This window comes from Thunnus maccoyii, chromosome 13, assembly GCF_910596095.1.
Source record: "Thunnus maccoyii chromosome 13, fThuMac1.1, whole genome shotgun sequence".
Lineage (NCBI taxonomy): Eukaryota > Metazoa > Chordata > Actinopteri > Scombriformes > Scombridae > Thunnus > Thunnus maccoyii.
This window is the reverse complement of record NC_056545.1, coordinates 27,329,694-27,347,706: the sequence shown is the minus strand read 5'-3', so window position 1 is coordinate 27,347,706 and position 18,013 is coordinate 27,329,694. Positions and strand designations below refer to the sequence as shown.

The window sequence follows — 18,013 nt, the reverse complement described above, 5'->3', positions numbered from 1 at the left end:
ACGTCAATCCATACGATGGCTACACAAAAAAACAAACATCTACATTTGTCGCTGTGCATGCTGGGAGTTATAGTTTGTGCCACATATCCGTTTGTAAACGGCAACTTTTACAGTCAGACTGCGCCGCAAACCCCGTCCAGCGGCTGGGACTGCTCTCTTACCTTTCAAAATGCTTTCCTTGGACTCTTGTTCGATATCTGGATATCGTCTGGTGGAGCTTAACCGCGGACTTTGGATATAATTCCTTTTTTGGGGAACTTTGGCGGCTCCGTAGCTAATGAAGAATAGCGAACCGTAGCGAAGATTAGCTCACTAAGCTAACAACGTTATTCAATGAGAGGAGGAGAGTGTGCCACTCTGCAGGTTTATTTGAAGCTAGAAACTACCTTTAGCTATTTGTACTAGCGCTTTATAACCTGTTTGCATAGTTTGGGACTTTTGTATGGCTTGTAATAGCTGCTACGGAGCACTGAAACATGGATAACAATAAGCATAATTTGTTTTGGGGGTTGAGATCGGCACAGGTATCAGTTGTAGGACATTGCTGTCATTGAATGGGCCGTTCCCTGACCAAGTAAATACTATGAGGATGCCAGGAAATTTCTCAGAGGAGGAGGTGTGTTAAGCTGTAGTCATCGTTTTCATTTGCAAAGCATGTCCGACTTGGAAAGTTCCAGTTCATATTTTGGTTTGGAGGATCCGCAGTGGCTATGCATGGTCACGCTTTTCATCGCATCGCTGATTACTCTAATACTGTATTTCGTACAGTATGTCCAACAAGGATCTGTAGTAGGAATTAATCAGAGAGCAGCAGAGGACAATGCGGCGCAGGAGGAGGAAGCCGCGGCTCTGCTGGGATGGGCGCTGTCACTGAAAAGCTGGAAGAGTCAGTGGAGAGGAGCGTGGTGCAGGGCTTTAAATGACGAATCAAGGAAGCGTGGGGTAAGTCTCATGACCACCAAGCCACCCCTATACCCTGTGACAGGTGACTTCAGTAAAGAAAGTGCAGCTCGTCACAGGACGTGAACTGGAGAAAATGACTTCATCTATGCTCTCATATACACAGCTTGTGAAGCTTCTAATGGCCCAATCAATTAAATCCAGTCATATCCCACCCTTTGATAATAGACACATTTTTGATGATTGACACCAATAATCTCACTCTACTCTCGCTTGTTTTTAACGCACACTCAGCAGTGTAACATTTACACCTTCTTGTGCCACCCTCTGACCCATCTTTGCACTATTTGTATCCTGTATCCTGTTTAAAGTTCACAGTAATGGTTTCACCTGTATGTAGTTACTCCTTTTGTATATTTCTGAAGATTCTTGTGTTGTTATTCTGTGTAAGTACATTGAAAGTCACTAAATCAGAGTCAAATTCAATGTGTAAACATACTTGGCCAATAAAGCTGGATCTGATTCTGATTCTGATCCACCTTTTTCTCCTATTCATTGAAAAGATCAAGACAGCACCTATGCACTGATGTTGCCAATGTAAGACATTACAGCCCAGATCATTGCACGTTTATTGGCAACAAGTTCATTGTCCTGGTCTGTGAGTTGTGCAATAGGTGTTCACTGCTTTTTGAATGTATCTGTCTTCTGTCCCCTCAGAGTCCTGTTCTGTTGACATTTGAAGAGGATGGTCTTGAGTCATCAGAGCTCATGGTCAGCCAAGTGTCCAACTTTCAGAAGTCTGCCCAGAACAAGGTACACTTTCCGCAAAGTCTGTTTGTTATTTATTAACCTGGAGGTCTTTTCCTTCACCGAAAATTGCCGTTATGTTCATGGCTGTGTTATCTCTGTTATCTCAATGCTGTGTGTTGTTCCCGCCTCCTCCAGCTACTGAAAAAAATACAATTTGGCATTCCCTGTCAGCTTCATCATTCACTAGGATTATAGCAAGAGACCCTTTATAGATTTCTAATTTTCATGTTTATCGACAAAGGCTATCCTTCCCATAATTCAGTGCTGTATTTTAGCCTGCAGCAGCCAAGCACTGACTCATCAACTGATCAACTCTTCCAACTTTGGTACATCCAAACATTACCCCCATAAAGCAAGGCTTGACAAGTGAATCAGAGAAGCATTTCTTTCAGGTGTAGCCGCATGCACAAACACAAAATTCAAAAGACATTATGAATGACTATGATTTCATTTAAAAGGGCTGTGAAACACTTGCATGATCCTTCTTTTGTCAGTCGCACAGATGATGTGCCAACCTGCTGCAGACCGTGTGTGAAACAAACTGCCACTGGAGGACTTTTATTTTTTTAGAGAGGTCAGACAGGGACAAATTGCTCGCTGTGTTGCTGGCCTGGTCGGCTTTGCTGTTCTCTCAACGCAAGCTCAGCCTTTCCTTTGTGATCATCATGATATGGACCAAAATACCAGGTGCTCTGTTGTTGTTAGTTCGAGGAATTTAATGAACAGAGGCTTATTTTTACCCACATGCTGTGTGTGTGTATGTGCTTGCAGTATGTGTGTGTGTGTGTGTGTGTGTGTGTGTGTGTGTGTGTGTGTGTGTGTGTGTGTGTGTGTGTTGTAAGAAGCTTAAATAGCTGTCAAGCTCAGCACTAAGGAGGAGCAGGTAGACCGGAATGCAGCAGCACCCATGTTTATGTTTGCATTTCACTTGACAGTGATCTAATAGCAAACTAGACACACACACACACACACACCCATCCTACATAGAAATCAGAATGAATGTTCTGAATAAATACAGTATGTTTCAAGTTAGAGGACATTTTACCAGTATGTGGTGATTTACTTGGTTACAGATGCATTCCATTGCAGTGAAGGTGATTTATTGTACTCACAGATGATTGAATCTGCTGAAAATGTCTTTGAAGACTAGTACAGATGGTTTTCCTGTACAGATGTTTTTCCTTTTTCACAGTTGAGTGTTGAGTTCTCCTATGGCAAATATTCAGCTTTTGAAACAGCTTTAGCAAAAGTCAGTGTTAACACATCTTACTAGTCTGATATGTTTGTGCCATGGGTTTCCTGCACAAAACTCTACGCACACAGTAACATAAAATGTATCGTCAGTGAAGCATTATTGATGCAGTTCCTTTCACACACACACACACACACACAGAAATCTCATTTCTCTCCCCACTGAAGTTGCTTTCATACGATGTTTTAACTACATGTGAGTTGCATGCAAATGTTGTCAACGCCCTAGCTGGTATTCTTAGCAGGTTTATATTACACTAATGCCTCAATTTGTTCTCCCAACAGAGCGCTTGCTGCAGTGTGGTTGGGGAGAAGCTTCAGTTCACTCTCAGTGCAGCATCAACAGCCATGGCTTCAGCAGATCCTTGTAAATACACAGTGTGTATAGCTCCACTGGAGCTGCAGGTAAATTTTCTGTAGTTGGTCCCAGGGCATTTATTAAACGTCATGAGTTTCATCAAAGTGAACGATATCCCTTTTTCCTGCCTGAAATCAGAGTGACATCCTTTGGAAGTCATGGTGGTTTAGTTTAATGGGAGATTTTATTGAACATGATGTGCTGCCAGTGCCCAGCATTGGATCACTGCCTGCAGGAGCATTAGATTAAGTGGTTGGGGTATCTTTCTGTGCTTGGCAAATGTCCCGAAGACCTCATTAAAATGACTGTCAGGCTCATTTCCAGTAAGGTTGCCCACTTTGTCTCTGTTCATATTTGTCAGGGACTCATACGGGATCGATGACTCTCTGAAGTTATGACACAAATGACTAATAACTGCTTGTTCTTACCTGGAAATTACTGTGATATCTCTTATTTCAAAGCACAGATCTGAGTGCGTGAGTAAAATGCTCCCATGGCTCACCCACCATCTTTCACAACTCTTCCCTCATCAGATGCAGTGTGGCAATGAAGTACCATCATAGCTACTGGGATGAGATATGTAATGGTTAGTGTGCGGTAAGCTGCGGTAAGCTGTCGTCCTGTTCTTAGGTTCAGTGTTCAATCACTGTTGTATAGATACAAGCGGCTATGCAGGCTAACCCAATTGTATTAAGGCTATTTTTAAACCAATAAGGTGCTTGTCACCCTTCTGTGCTCCTGAGCTCATTGTGCCATAAATATACAACCTGAGTGAGAGGCTAGAAAGCTAAAGTCAGGATTAGCATTTTGTTTTGGTTGTGGATCAGTTGTTGTTGCAGGAACATAAAGGAAGCCTCTTGTCTCTTTTTTTCACTCTCACTGTTTCGGCTCAGTCTAGAAAAGTCAGAAGGCCTTTTCAAATGTCTCCATCCATCCACTGGAACATTTGTTAGCTTTTGACTGAGAACCGAGCTAGAATGGTCCTGGCTCGTCATGTTATGAGTGCTGGGATACGTGGAACAGAAGCCCTGGGCGTTTACAGTATGTGGACATAATAATACACCCAGCAGACTATGGTGGGCTGCTGAGTGTACTTTGTCTTTAAACACACTACTACAGTGTACCACTGGTCTGTTATGGTCTGTGGTCTGTTGCATGTGATGACACCCATGTTACACATGTGACATGTGTCTTCATCTTTGTAATGCAAATACCCCATTTACATATCTGTGGTCTGACAACACAGCAGGCACTTCTCTTTTGTCGTGGTCAGTCACATGATGTGAAACATTAAACTATTTTATATTCAACCAAGGCAATAATCTCCCTCTTGGCAAACAATTTCTGTTCTTCTATTCATGTGGGTGGATTATTTTATTACAGTAACCTTCCAGTTGAAGCTGTTTTTATGAACTGATCCTAGTCTTATCAATGCAGACTGTGATATTGTTCTTTTGGATCCATCTAAGCATTCTCATTGCTATCTGACGCGGCCTTTGTTCGGCATCACAGAGGCGGCCCTTCAGTCTTACACTGGAATTCAGGCATGCTGGGACAGGATGGTCCGGTCTGTTTTCTGTTAATCTCTGTTCTCTCCTTTTCTTTCACTTCCTCTCTCAGCTGAGCTACGTGTTGATGCACACCTTGCTGACCTTCTCTAAGAAACCATTTTCCTATTTGTCAGGCTGAATATAGAAGCATTGCCTTGACTTTTCCTCTTCATTGGCACAAGTTTGTTATAGAGGATATGGTGTAGACAATGCCACTGTTGTCATTTGCCATTCTTTTTGAGATCGAAAACTGAGATTAGTAATTATTAGGGATTATGATTCATTTCAAATCATTTTGGGAATGTAACTGTATACTAAAGAATACAGTTTCATAAACCAAGGAACCTGAACTTTACCTGTTGTTGATGGTATCCAAGATAGTATCTGCTTAAGAAAACCAATTCCAAAAGTGAAATTGGCTGATGCAGTCATCTGTTGTCAAAAATCATTCTATACACGTTGTCTTACATTAGATTATACAAATGAATCCCACTGAATTAGATTCTATTACACAGTTTGGAATGGTGTTCTCAGTTTTAGTGACTATAACATTGCTCACTACCATTGATATTAGTCAACAAAATTTAAAATATCTGTTTGGTGAGGTGAATTAAGTCTGATGTCATGAAAACTTGTGTAGTCAAGACTCATATTTGAGTCATCAAACAGCCAAGCACCCACACAATCAAACTATGATTTATTTTCAACTGTGGTACCAAAAGCCCACAGAAAAACAATTCTTAAAACAGCTGTATGAGTTACAAAGCATTCACCAGCCACAACAATCCTAACAAACTCTTCATTTTCAGTCAAAAAATATTTAGTTTTTTATCAGTGAAACGGATGAACACGAATCATTAACTTTTTCTCCTCCATGTTCCTCAGCTTGATCTCCGGATGCAAGAAGCTGAAGATGAGGTCAAGGTGAACTGGAGGGTGTCTCAGTTGGAGGCAGGAGAGCTGCAGGTGACACCCTGTTTCACCCAGGTAATTGAAGGGCTGCAGATGAGTACTAATGCACCGAAAAAAAGGCTAACATACTGTGACAGGGAGAGTTCTTTTACTTTACCAAAGTAAAAAGAACTTTGTGTTATAATAAACTGAATGTGGGGTGGTGATTATCTGTCTTTATAAAACTAATTTCTGTTCATTGTTATGTTTGTTAAATCATTAAATGAGGCCTCTGAAGAAAAGATTGAAAAGCTGAAAAATCAAATTACAAATGGGTTCATTTCGACTTGTCATCCAAATAACTTAACAAATAACTAACAGATGGGGGGAGACTTAAAAATTTATTACCAAGATGTGAAAAGTAAAATGCTGCATTTTGGATCAGTTCAGTCTAAGTAAAAGAGGACTTTTCTTTTTCTTTTCTTTCTTTTTTAATTTAGTCAACATGTTTTAAATATGTGTGTGATTTTTGCGATATCATCATCTCTCTCTATCAGGACAATGCCAACACTTTCAGTGTAGCAGCAGTAAAGGAGCAGTTGAGGCAGCTGATATGTGCTACGCGTCCCTCTATATTGCTGAGCTGCAGGCCTGCTCAGGCCTCAGAGGTCAAGGTGAGTGGAGGAGTCATGCCTGATGCATCGAATCTGAAAAGCTGTCACACAAGAACGCTACGCAGACAAGTGTGTACAAGTCTGTCACGGCTGATCATTGTTTGCAGTGTGCTGCAAGTTGATGAAACAAACTTTAATCTATACTTTTATATTCAAGTCTCACAAGGCAATCAGTAAAGATGGGCATCAGTTTGATTTGATCAAAACTGAGTCTTCTCCACAAAGATTCATAAATACAGCATCAATCATGGTGACCACATGCCTAACTAAAAACCTGCACTAATGTATAAAGAGGAGATTCAGTTTATTATACTGACATGCATATACAAAAAGGTTGTTATTGGTCTGCTCTTTGCACAGCCGTCACATGATGTTTGGCCACATGTTTCTAATTGGATCATGTATCATGTGTTCATATGTAGTTAAAAGCTCTGAACAACAGTTAAATTACGGGACTGTTAGGCATGATCATTGCTCTCACTGAGCTATAACTGAAGTCTCAGGATTCAACTGATTGCTGCTTTCATAAAACTACTCATTATTTTCTTGAGTAATGAATCCTTTAGTTTGTTCCAGCACAAACTGAGGTTCTACTGACTCCTGAAGCCTCAGTATGAGATCATTTCAACCACCCAGGTCCAACCAAGCCTCCAATTATGTTGACAAGCCAATCTGGTCTAAACCAGACTATAATGCTGTCACTTATCTTATCTTATAAGTCACTGATGGTTTAAGCAATCAGACACATTGATATGCTCAGTCTGTTTTAGAACATGAAGGTTTTGGAGGTCTTTCAAGGTTAAAAATGCCTCCTCCTAATGCAGATTTCTCCATGGTCATAACAAACATCTAATGAATGAATGAAACTCCAAATCACGGACAAGCACACTTTCTGTCAACAGCGTTGTTTTCCATAGTCTTCCTCACTCATGCAACCGATTGTAATATCGTCTTTCTTACACAGAATATAATGAACACACAGCAGGTTGAAATGAAGGATGCTGATATCAACTAGCAATAGTTTAATCTACAATAAAATTACAGTAAGTATAATGTACTGTGGGAAGCTTCTGAGATTAATGATCCTCCCAACTGAAAAGTTTTTTAACAATGTACAAATAATATAAAGAAAAAGGGGACATGGCCGCTCAACAAATAAGATCAGGAGGCCACAATGTATTATCATTTCAAGGAAAGTACAAAAAAACACTCATACAGTGTACACAGACATTTGTACAGACATGAAACAAAACAGTCATACCAGTTTCAGTTTAAACAAATCAATCAGCAATGTCTGGTCCACTATATATTAAGAAGAAATCCCAGATTTTAAAGTAACATTGGGCCTCATGCAAGAAAATTTTCATATTTTTATCCTGAAACTAATACTTTTCTCTGTGAGGTTGGCTCATACGAATCAGATGCCTGAATTTGTCGTAAATCGCTTGTTTTAGCCTAATGAATGTCACCTGTTCATGAGGAGGTGTGTGTCTGTTAGATGTGATCATTAGCATAATCAACGCCCCTCAAATGTCCATAGAAGGCCCCATGTTCTGCTCAGTTTGTGGGCGATTTTTACTCTCAAAAAGGTTCCTAAATTAAAAACACCGCACAGCTTCAAGTCCTGCTTTCAGAAATCAGCAGACAAGAACATAACAAAATTAGGAGTGTCAGTAGGAGAAGACCCAAAACAATTATTAAATATGAATCCATCAGAGCAGCTTTGTACTGTGACAGAAATAAAGAGGGAATGCTTTGACATGAAGTTAGATGCTAAAAAACATGCTTTTAAAGCAAAGCGCTCCATGACTAATATGAGAGGCAATCATGTGACAGTCATAGTCACACGCTGTCAGAGTGAGGGAAGTTTCCTAGCAACTACTGAAATGTAGAAGTTGGTATTGCCAAAATATGCCAATGAAAATCATAAAATCTAAAAAACCTTACAGTTAATTGGTAGCCATGATGATGATAATATGGTAAACAGAATATTAATTTTGCATTGAGTTTGTTTTAGCTATATATTTTATTTTTGTTCATTTTGGTATCATATTTAAACTCCAAATTAATTCAGATTAGGATGTTATAATTGCAAGTAAAACAAGTGTCTGTTCATGACACGCATACAACAGGTCTGGATCACTTATAAATTTCATACGTACCTAAAAGAATTTTCTTTTAAGTCCAAAAAAATTGATGAATGTTCAAGTAAACCTCTGTGCTGCTGGCTAGACAAGGTTTCTTAACTGTGATCCAATTTCATAAAATACATTTTTTTTGCACAGAAAGACAGTATTCATCTGACACACTAAGGTAGTGAGGATATCAGATTCAACCCAACAGCAGCACCCAAGATCTAGCTTAGTTCATATAAGACCTCATGCCAAAATCTTTGAATCGGGTGGGAAGACCACAAGCAGTGAGTGATGCTGCCAGTCTTTTGCATTCAGGACATGATAAGGAGAAATCTGCCTTGAACCTACTGCACTGGCTGAACTCAGAGACATACTGTATGAGCCCTATGCCTGGACCTATTGCAGACACTTAGAGAGTTCATCCATCACACATCTGATGTTATTTCTTAAATGATCACCACTGGCACTTTTTAAGCCAATACTGATAAAGGTGTAGGATTCAGATCAAGTTCTCAGAGCCCTTGGATCATCTCTCTGATGTATGTGTTGTGTCACTGTGCCACTTTTATACGAGCTGGGAATAGAGTATGTGATCTTTACTTACGATGGTTTCTCCAACAGGAAGCCTACAACAAAGTGGTCTCACCCCCTAAACCTCCCCGTGCACACGACTGGAAGCTGCTTGTGAAAAACATCCGGGTGACATTCAATGAGGAGGAAGATGCTGCAGGTTAGACGCTTTTCTGCTTAGTCATTAGAAATACCCAAGTTCTGGTGAAATGTCTGTAGCCGTATCTTTAATCTGTGGGCCGTCTCCATCTCTTGTGGGCACAATGTTCAGTTAACATGTAAGATTACATCTCATCTACATCACAGAGCCACAATTCTGGTTTATTGTAATCACCTCAAAGAAATGCAACCATTGTACAACTGTGGAAAAGATTTGTTTGATTGTTTTTCTAGGCTTATCTTCTATCAGAAGATTACTGCCTTTATTAAGTCAAAATACATGGCACAGAATTCAATGTCTGGATGTCTAAAGCAAAAAGACAAGGGCCTCTAATTTTATGGTGGTGTTGTTCAGCATTATTAACTGGCGTTAACAACAATGGTGGGGCTGATTAAAAAGTAATGAGCTGCTTGTGTTGTCCATGCACCAGCTATAGCCACATAACCCTCTCATGGGATATATTTAACCACTTCCATTTCCTCATGCATATCAAATAAGAAATGTGAAATTTGTTATAGAATAGATTCCAACTTCACTTACTTTATCGATTCAAGTGCATAAATACTGTTAATAAAATAAAATAAAATATCTGGAGAGGGTTTAGTGACTTGAGTGACCGTAACACACATCACATTCTTTTATCTAATTTGCAATCACACCATAATACTGCAGATTATTCCAATAGTAGCTCCATTGTTAATTGATTGACCCAAATGTACTTTTCGTTAAAAAGAAAAAAATTTCAACATGCTTTCCGTTATAGTTACACAACATTGAGTTTATCATATTTTTAGGGAGTAGGGAGTGTTTCTGCCTTTCCAGCTGTTTATTTTGCCAAAGCAGTCTGTGCGTCCTGTCCAGAGGATCTCCAGATAATGTGGAGGATACTGTTTTTTGAGCTGGTTGTCAAAAGTAGTAATCTACTGATCAAAGCTGAACATTGTTGACTGTATATTTAACACACCCACATCAGGATCACCCCACCCAGTGCGGTGGTGGTCCTGCACAAATGTGAGTTCCCTTATGATCAGAGTAAAAACAGACGTTGTTGTCAGATATTTGTACCATTTTGCGTCATGAAACGAAATGTTTCGAGACGATGGAAGGCTGTTAGAGTCATTGTCCAGTGTTGAAGTCTCTTAGACCTTATCATCATGTTAGGTCACAGAAGCCACAACAACTTTGTTTTGTTAGTTCCTGTGATGAGTCATTTTCTAATCGTGACTCAGCAGTTTTCCGGACTTCAGACATCCCCTCATGTATTCTGCCCAACAGCAGAGACATGACGCAGCATTTAGCACTTCTCTTGTGTTGTTCCTTTCCTTTGAGTGAAGAGCAGTTACACTGTTTGCCTCACTTCACTGTGGGCTAGAAGCCAGATCCAGGGCAGCTGCAGTGGATGCTTGAAGGTTCTTGCTGATGTTGTATTCATTAAGACACGTCACTTTCACTGTATTGGAGCTTTGCTTGTGGCTGATAAAGTCCCCTTTTAAGTGCTCCATTAAATAGACATCATCTGACTTTGTGTGCCGAGGAAGAGCACTCAACCAGCACTTTGTGAGTCTCCTGTAACCTATGCATAATTCATGTGAAAAAAACAATGTAGGTTGACCTTCCTTTTGCCCTTTAAATCAAGTGGAAGCCACCAAAGCAAAATTTAATCTTGCGGCAGCACATTTTATTTCTTCAGTTGTCAAAAGACTGCCGAATGCATTTGAAATTAGCTCTTGGATCACTCACTATTTTTTCTGTGATGCTGACTGAGATGTTCTCTGCTCTGTTTGTAGGCAGCATGAATCCTCTGTGTGTACTGCAGTTAGATGACCCTCCACAGAAGTTTAACACCTCCGTTTTGAAGAACACAACCAATCCTGCCTGGGACCAGCCGTTTATTTTGTAAGTTTCACCATGATACACTGAAAACCACCACTGTCATTGAGATGATGTTTTTGTCTGATGATGTTTTTAAAATCTACATAGTCAACCAACATCTGTATTTTCTTGCTTTTCCTGAATAGTCTTTTATTTTTCTGTCTCACCAGTGAATTGAATGGACGATCGAAAGAGCTCAATATCCAGTTGATGCATGATGGAGAACCTCAAGAGAGTAAGGAAAACCCAGGAAACTGCTGCCTACCTTTTGATATTTGTGTTTCATTTTGCTGCTACCAGACTAAATTAGGTGTGTTTTCTCTTTTTCAGATTGCTTACTAGGTCAGGTGTCAGTGCCTTTTGATCTTGTAAAGAAGCAACCCAAAGGACAGCAAACATTTGCACTCACGACCAAAGACACAGTGACCGGATCACTTACTACTGACGTAAGACTATCACACCAGTTATCATGGAATATTATCACACATCACTGAGGTTTTCTTTAACACACGTTTAGAATATTAAATGTAGGGAATCCTTTTCCTCAGTTTACCTACCTGGAGCCCAGTGAGGTGAGGTCCTGGCATCCTCCCACCCCAGCCTCCACTAAGAAAGTGGAGATGGACCGTACAGTCATGCCCTGCGGCACGGTGGTCACCACCATCACTGCGGTGAAGAGCAAGCCGGGTCGACCGCTCCCTCTTCTCAATATAGGTACAGCACCACAAACTGAGAGACTACACAGCACTGACAAGAATAGTAGAGCCTTATTCAGAGAAGATGTTTGTCCCATTTGATATACAAACACTTAGAGAGGCTCGTTGAGGTTTCTGTTCATTCTATTTCGCTGCAGTAACAATAGTTGCAACAGCCAGTGTGAAGAGATGCTGAGTGTTCTCACATTTCCATTGATTTGTAAATTCTGCAACAATCACCAAAAAAGCTCTGCAAGTTCCTGCTTGGTCTGATTGAATACAAGCCATTTTTATTACAATGCACATCAGTTGGAGTTCGGACCGAACACTTTGTATATCATAACAATTTATGGTTTGAACTTCCATCATCCCCAATTAAACGTTGATTATTATAACTTTGTGTTCCCTCAGATTCGACCCAGAAAGCCGTGGCCAACAAGCCGAAGCTGTCAGAGCGTCGTGTTTCAGAGCAGGCGTCTATGCTGGGGGCAACAGTCAGCAAAGCCTTGTCCTCCTCTGACACCGAGCTGCTGATGCTCAATGGCACCGACCCGGTGGCCGAGGCCGCCATCAGACAACTCCACCAGTCTGCCAAACAGAAGCTCAAGTCCCCAGTGAAGAAGAGTACCATCATCATCTCTGGCATCGCTAAAGTAAGGATGAGCTCACGTACCAGAGGAACACTTCACTGGTTCATAATACTGTTTCACTTTCACTGTCTCACTGTAGTGGATCAGTTTCACTTTTATTCCTTAATACACAGAGTTTTGAATGAGTGGAAAATATATAGAAGCTGAGGAGGGGCCAGGCTCTAGTATCTGCTGCTCTGAAAATCTGTTTCCACAAACACATTTTTTCATTGTGCTCCCTAACCTGTGGTTGATCATGAAAAGGAAAGAGTGAAACAAAGTGTGCTTTGTCTGGAGCAGGGAGAGACTCCTTATTTTGGAAGAACATTCATGTGCCAATGAATATCAAAACTGGACCTTTCAGTGGAAAAACTGGTTGCTTAATCGCACTGCCATCGTCCTGCCTAAATTATGTGTAATGTACATAAAATGAGAGGTGAACACAGGGCCTTAGAGCCTCCCATGCAAATAGTTGGTCATTTATAATGTCAGACGAAGTACTTACATGAACAAATGCAAATGTTAAACCAAAGGAAATACCCCTTTACTGGAAATTGATTTTCAAAATGATAATGTGCTTAATTTCCCAGACACCCTTGTCTCAGGATGATGAGCTAGCTCTGATGGCGGGCTACGCTGCAGCGATGGATGCCTCAATGTCAGAGGGCAGCTCTACTCAGGATGTGACCACAGCGATTGCGTCAGGGACCAGTAGCCCCCCAGATATGTCGGAGCCTCAGGAAGGCCCAAGCGGAATAGGTCGGCCCCCAGAGGACTGGGAGAGTCACACAGGAGAGGAATTAGACCATACCTCGCTGTCCATGTGTGTGTCTGAGGCGAGCTGCAAAAAGAGCAGAGGTGAGAGGTCACAGGGTACTATTATTCTGTAAATCTCACTTTAAATACTAAAAAAACATATTGCCTTAAAGTTTCCTCCAGTTTCCTCCGTTTGGCTGATTTCATGGCCATCTGTTGTTCCTCAGTGATACAGTCTGTTTTTATGTTCTTTTCTCTCTTTCCCTCCTACTGTTTCAACCTTTCCTTTTTGAACTGTCATCACTGCCATCTTAGAGGAAAGCAGTGTTAAGCACACATTATGTCCTGATGAGTAAGTTACCTCATGAGTTACATGTAGTATCCTACTCCTACTAGTACGTGTAGTGTCTGTCAGCTATCAGTAGAGTAGATAACATAGTTTTTTTCTCTACAATGTGAAATTCATTTTCAGTTCATGTAAAATCAGTTAGATATCAGCAGATCATAGAGTTGCTATATTTTAGAACTTGTAGAAATGTTGTGGGGCTGCACAATATAAACAAGGTACTGTGAATATTTTTGAAATATTCACTCATAATATTCCTACTAATGACTAAGTCCATTTTAATATGTTCCTCAATATTTACATGATAAGTATGGATATCAAACATGCCAACTTGATGCTGCAGAGTGAGATCATCACTCACATAATGGAAATTTGATATCTCATGTTGCAATATCAATAAAGGTTATCTTCTGTATTGTCCAGCCTTTCGCTGTAGGAACTATGTATGGAGGTGGAGGACGCTGATATCTTTCTTCATTTGTCATTAATTAGTTTTCATTGTGTCAGTCTATGTTAAGCTGTATCGACCTGAACTAATCCACAGATAGTGAGCACATATTAAGTCCTAAAAACTCCTTACATGCTGAAAGGAAGGAATGACGTCGCAGTCAGGTTGGACTATACGGCTGCTGTCTGCTGGTACAGTTCAGTGTGTGTTAATTGGTTATTAAACACAATTTTACAAGTCTGATTGTCACTATCCAAAGCTTGACAGAGGTCTTTGCTAGAGGAAAAAACAGTAGTGGGGGAAATAAATTGTATATTTTTAGATTTTTTTCACCAACATAAACAACAATTTCCAACTAACACAAATTTCTGTGCCACTGCTGCTTCAAATTGCTGCTACTTGTTCAACCTCAAAGAAATATTGTACATGCCTGAGTATGAGTTGTGTCATCTTGACATATTCTCAAGATAACACAAAGACTTATTTCCTGTCATCTGCTTCTTCGCTACAGGCAGCTTCCTTCAGAAGAGTGCCAAGCTCTTCTTCCGGCGGCGTCACCAACGCAAGGACCCGGGGATGAGCCAGTCACACAATGACCTGGTCTACCTGGAGTCTCCCGCCGCAGTGGAGCGGGCCAGCCGAACAGCCACGCTTAGCCGTATGCTCAACCGCAAGAGTAGGAATAAGAGCAAAGCTAATGGCTCTACCTCCACTGGGGAGCCACATGCGTGACCCCCCACCCCTCTCACCCCAGTCCCAGTCCCCCCCCCCCCTCCACAACTACTACCATGACCACCTCCACCTCAAACTTGCACTGGCAAACTTCCCTAGCTATCCTACTCCCCCTAATGCCCGACCCGCGTAGTGGGGCTCCTGTATTGTGAATGGGAAAGCTGTGCAGATGGAAAAATATCCGCTTTTATTGCCGTGTCCTGCTTAAGTGCTTCCTATAAGAAGCAGACATTCCACCCAAAGCAAGTGTGTGCATGTGTGGACGAAGGTATCCTGTCTTGGATTCATGGCATTTCAGAGGATATTGTTTTGCATGTTTCTTTTTATTTGATTTTATGCAACATTTTGAAATCGTTAAGTGCTTTTGTGGCCTTGTTAATAACTGAAGGGACTGATGTGGGCCATCACTCTTTACCTCACTGATACTGAGGGTAAAGAATGAACCATCCCTGCTGTGATCCGTAGGTTTCCTACAGAGGACCAACAGGACCAAAGATGAAGAGAAGAGTGGTATTTGTATGATTTGCACAATGTCAGTACCTTTCTTTACAGTGCAATGACAGGAGCTACTCTTGTGATAGAGACTCTTCTGTAGTTCTGATTCATGTTAAAAAAACATTCACAAAGGGAGACGATCTGTTCACTGCATGACCGCTGCAAGTGGGAGATAGTAATACGACTACTTTTTGACACTAATACTATGAAATATGGTATTTATATCAAGCATCCAATGTTTTTTACACTTCATTTAAATTCCTTGTCATTTTATTCCTAATGAAACAAGACCAGTACAACAGCTATATGAAATGTGCATATAAAAGCTGTTAGCTAGAAAAATGTCAGCCTTATGTATAACAAAGATTTCCAAACTAGTCATCATAAGTTAGTTGTGAGAGGTCATGTTATCATGCAACACCGGCCATTAGAATAAGTTAACACCCTCCCAAAAAAACAAGCAGTGACACTGTGGCTATCATGAAACTTTAGCTATATATGAGTTTTTATGTTCACTCCTTTCTGCAGTGTTTTCTAATGATTATGCAATTTTCTTCTTAGTCTTCCTAAAAGATTCCTCCTGTACACTACTGTTATCAGCAGGGTTGTCAATGTGTCAAAAGGGAACCTTTATCCAGGGACTGTGACATTACACTCGACCATACTTGTTTCATTACACACTAATGAAACTCAATCCTGCATTTCATCGGAATGAAATCCTCTTTTCATTTAATGTTTTACTGTTTTTTAAAATATGTAGCTTTGAACACCTGAACCAGAAAAAGTGTGAACACCTTTTGGAGCAGCCAAATGTTCTGGCTGCTTTTTTTTTTTTTTTTTTTTTTTTTTAATCCAGCTAATGATTGTATTTTTTGTAAGCAGCTTGTTGAAGACGTGTCTGTACATCGTGTTAACTACTGTTTCTTCAATAAGTTAAGAATTGTGCAGTAACAAAGACAGTGACAGCCAGAAATAACAGATTGCCTTACAGTTATTCTGAGGACGTTGTCACGCGTGGTCTAGACTTGTAGCTCCTGAGCCTGCATCCACCATCAGAGCAGAGGACCGAAGGGCTGTTGGAACGACTGTGAGAGACAAATGTGCCGCTGTGTTCCTGCACCATCAGCAGTGTCTATAATCGAGAAGCCTATGCACATAACATATCTGTTAACTGGGTGTTTACATTATTGAACTATCTGAGAATTAAAAACACTCACTTGCTGTTTATGACAACACTCTTGTGCAGATATAGTGTGGGTTGTCTTTGTGTCTTGTATTTACATGACAGCTGTGATCCCCCCCCCCCTCTCAGCACCCGCTCTGCTCCATCATCAATTGTTTTTTTTTTTGTTTGTTTGTTTGTCCGTTTTAAATATTAAAAAGCCCAGAATCAGACCAAAAGAAACTATAAGCATTGAGACAGAATCACTTTTCTAACTTTGAGGAACTGAGGGGGAAACAGGTTGTTTTAATCATGCTCAGCTTCAGAGCCCCTGCTTATGGCAGCCTGCAGCCTGCAAGCATTGGCTGCTGTTATGCATTCAGTAAGCAGTAGAGCTGTATGTGATTAATAAACTGCTTCCTGATGGGTTTTTTTTTTTTTTTTTTTTTTTTTGGCATCTGCTCTGTGCACAGAAACTGACTGACTTAACTGTTGATGCAGGGTGTCAGTCATTTCCCTGCAGGGATTGTAACTAATGAACATATCGAGTTATTTCATTTTCAGCAATAAATATTGATTGGATAACTGAGATTGCAGTGCCACTTTGTATATCCTGTCTGTAGTGGATTCTCCACAGTGCTTCTGTAACTTGTAATTCTGTATATGTTCATACTTCACTTCAGTTATTTTACAGAGGCTTTTATACATGGAGGGTCAGCAGTATCCCTCTGTGCTGGTTGAAAATCATGTGCTATCAGTAGTGGAAAGTATGTGTAAGAAATGTTCTTCAGCAGGAACTTGTTCTTTACGTCAGCATTTCCATTTTATGCTAATACATTTCAAAGGGAAATAGTGTATTTTTCTCTCTGTTTATCTGCCTGCTAGTTACTAGTTATTTTATATATTTTGAAGATCATTTTTCATAAAAAAAAAACAAACATCATCAGTCTCCAGCACATGATGCAATGCAATGGAAAAAAAATCCCTCCAATAAGTCATTTTTGTCTGGAATTTAAACTTTTATTTTCTAATGTTATTCTTTCTTATTATTAAGCGCAAAAAAGTATTTCCTAGTGCAGTATAAATATCAACAATGTGTTTGAAGAGTTTTCTAATTTCTTAATTCAAGTGCAGAACCTGCGTTATTCTTTCCTGTTTCAAGATACTGTAGAGACAGGTTGAAATACTCTCACTGTACTGCAGAGTAAGGTTTTTAGAACCCAGTTACAGATAGACATGGCTACAGAAGAATAAGGTTTTTGCAGGTTTAACTGTCCAACAGTTTATAATTTAGTTACATGAAATCAGCTCCTCCTAACCAAACTTTAACAAAAAAGCTGCTCACAGGTTAATGCATCAGTAACAACAGTCCTGTAATATATAGCTCATATAACACCATATGGCATAATGACTACTTTTACTTTTGATACTTAAAGTACATTTAATAATACTTAATTATAATAGTTATGAACTTTTACTGAAGTAAGATTGTGAATGCGTGCAGCACTTTTACTTGTAGTGGAGTAATTTTACAGTGTAGTATTACTACTTATACTTATGTAAATGGTCTGAATACATC

General features: G+C 40.1%; 1 protein-coding gene across 5 annotated transcripts; it reads left to right on the top strand.

Moving 5' to 3' along the window:
• Window positions 1-3: 3 nt before the first annotated feature.
• On the top strand, window positions 4-17,040 carry LOC121910363 (C2 domain-containing protein 2). 5 transcript variants are annotated; one of them, XM_042431562.1, is made up of 14 exons: window positions 839-942; window positions 1,464-1,497; window positions 1,618-1,713; window positions 3,247-3,366; window positions 5,755-5,856; window positions 6,318-6,434; window positions 9,191-9,299; window positions 11,087-11,195; window positions 11,342-11,406; window positions 11,502-11,617; window positions 11,720-11,885; window positions 12,278-12,519; window positions 13,086-13,353; window positions 14,557-17,039. In XM_042431562.1, exons 1-14 carry the CDS (start codon window positions 920-922, stop codon window positions 14,775-14,777), a joined length of 1,788 nt encoding a protein of 595 aa, XP_042287496.1. In that variant the 5' UTR covers window positions 839-919; the 3' UTR covers window positions 14,778-17,039. The 5 variants fall into 5 exon arrangements, with proteins under 5 accessions (XP_042287494.1, XP_042287495.1, XP_042287496.1 ...); XM_042431560.1 differs by lacking the exon at window positions 1,464-1,497 and having other exon boundaries at window positions 4-942; XM_042431563.1 differs by lacking the exons at window positions 839-942; window positions 1,464-1,497 and adding an exon at window positions 2,205-2,397 and having other exon boundaries at window positions 1,648-1,713; window positions 14,557-17,038.
• The last annotated feature ends 973 nt before the right edge of the window (window positions 17,041-18,013 follow it).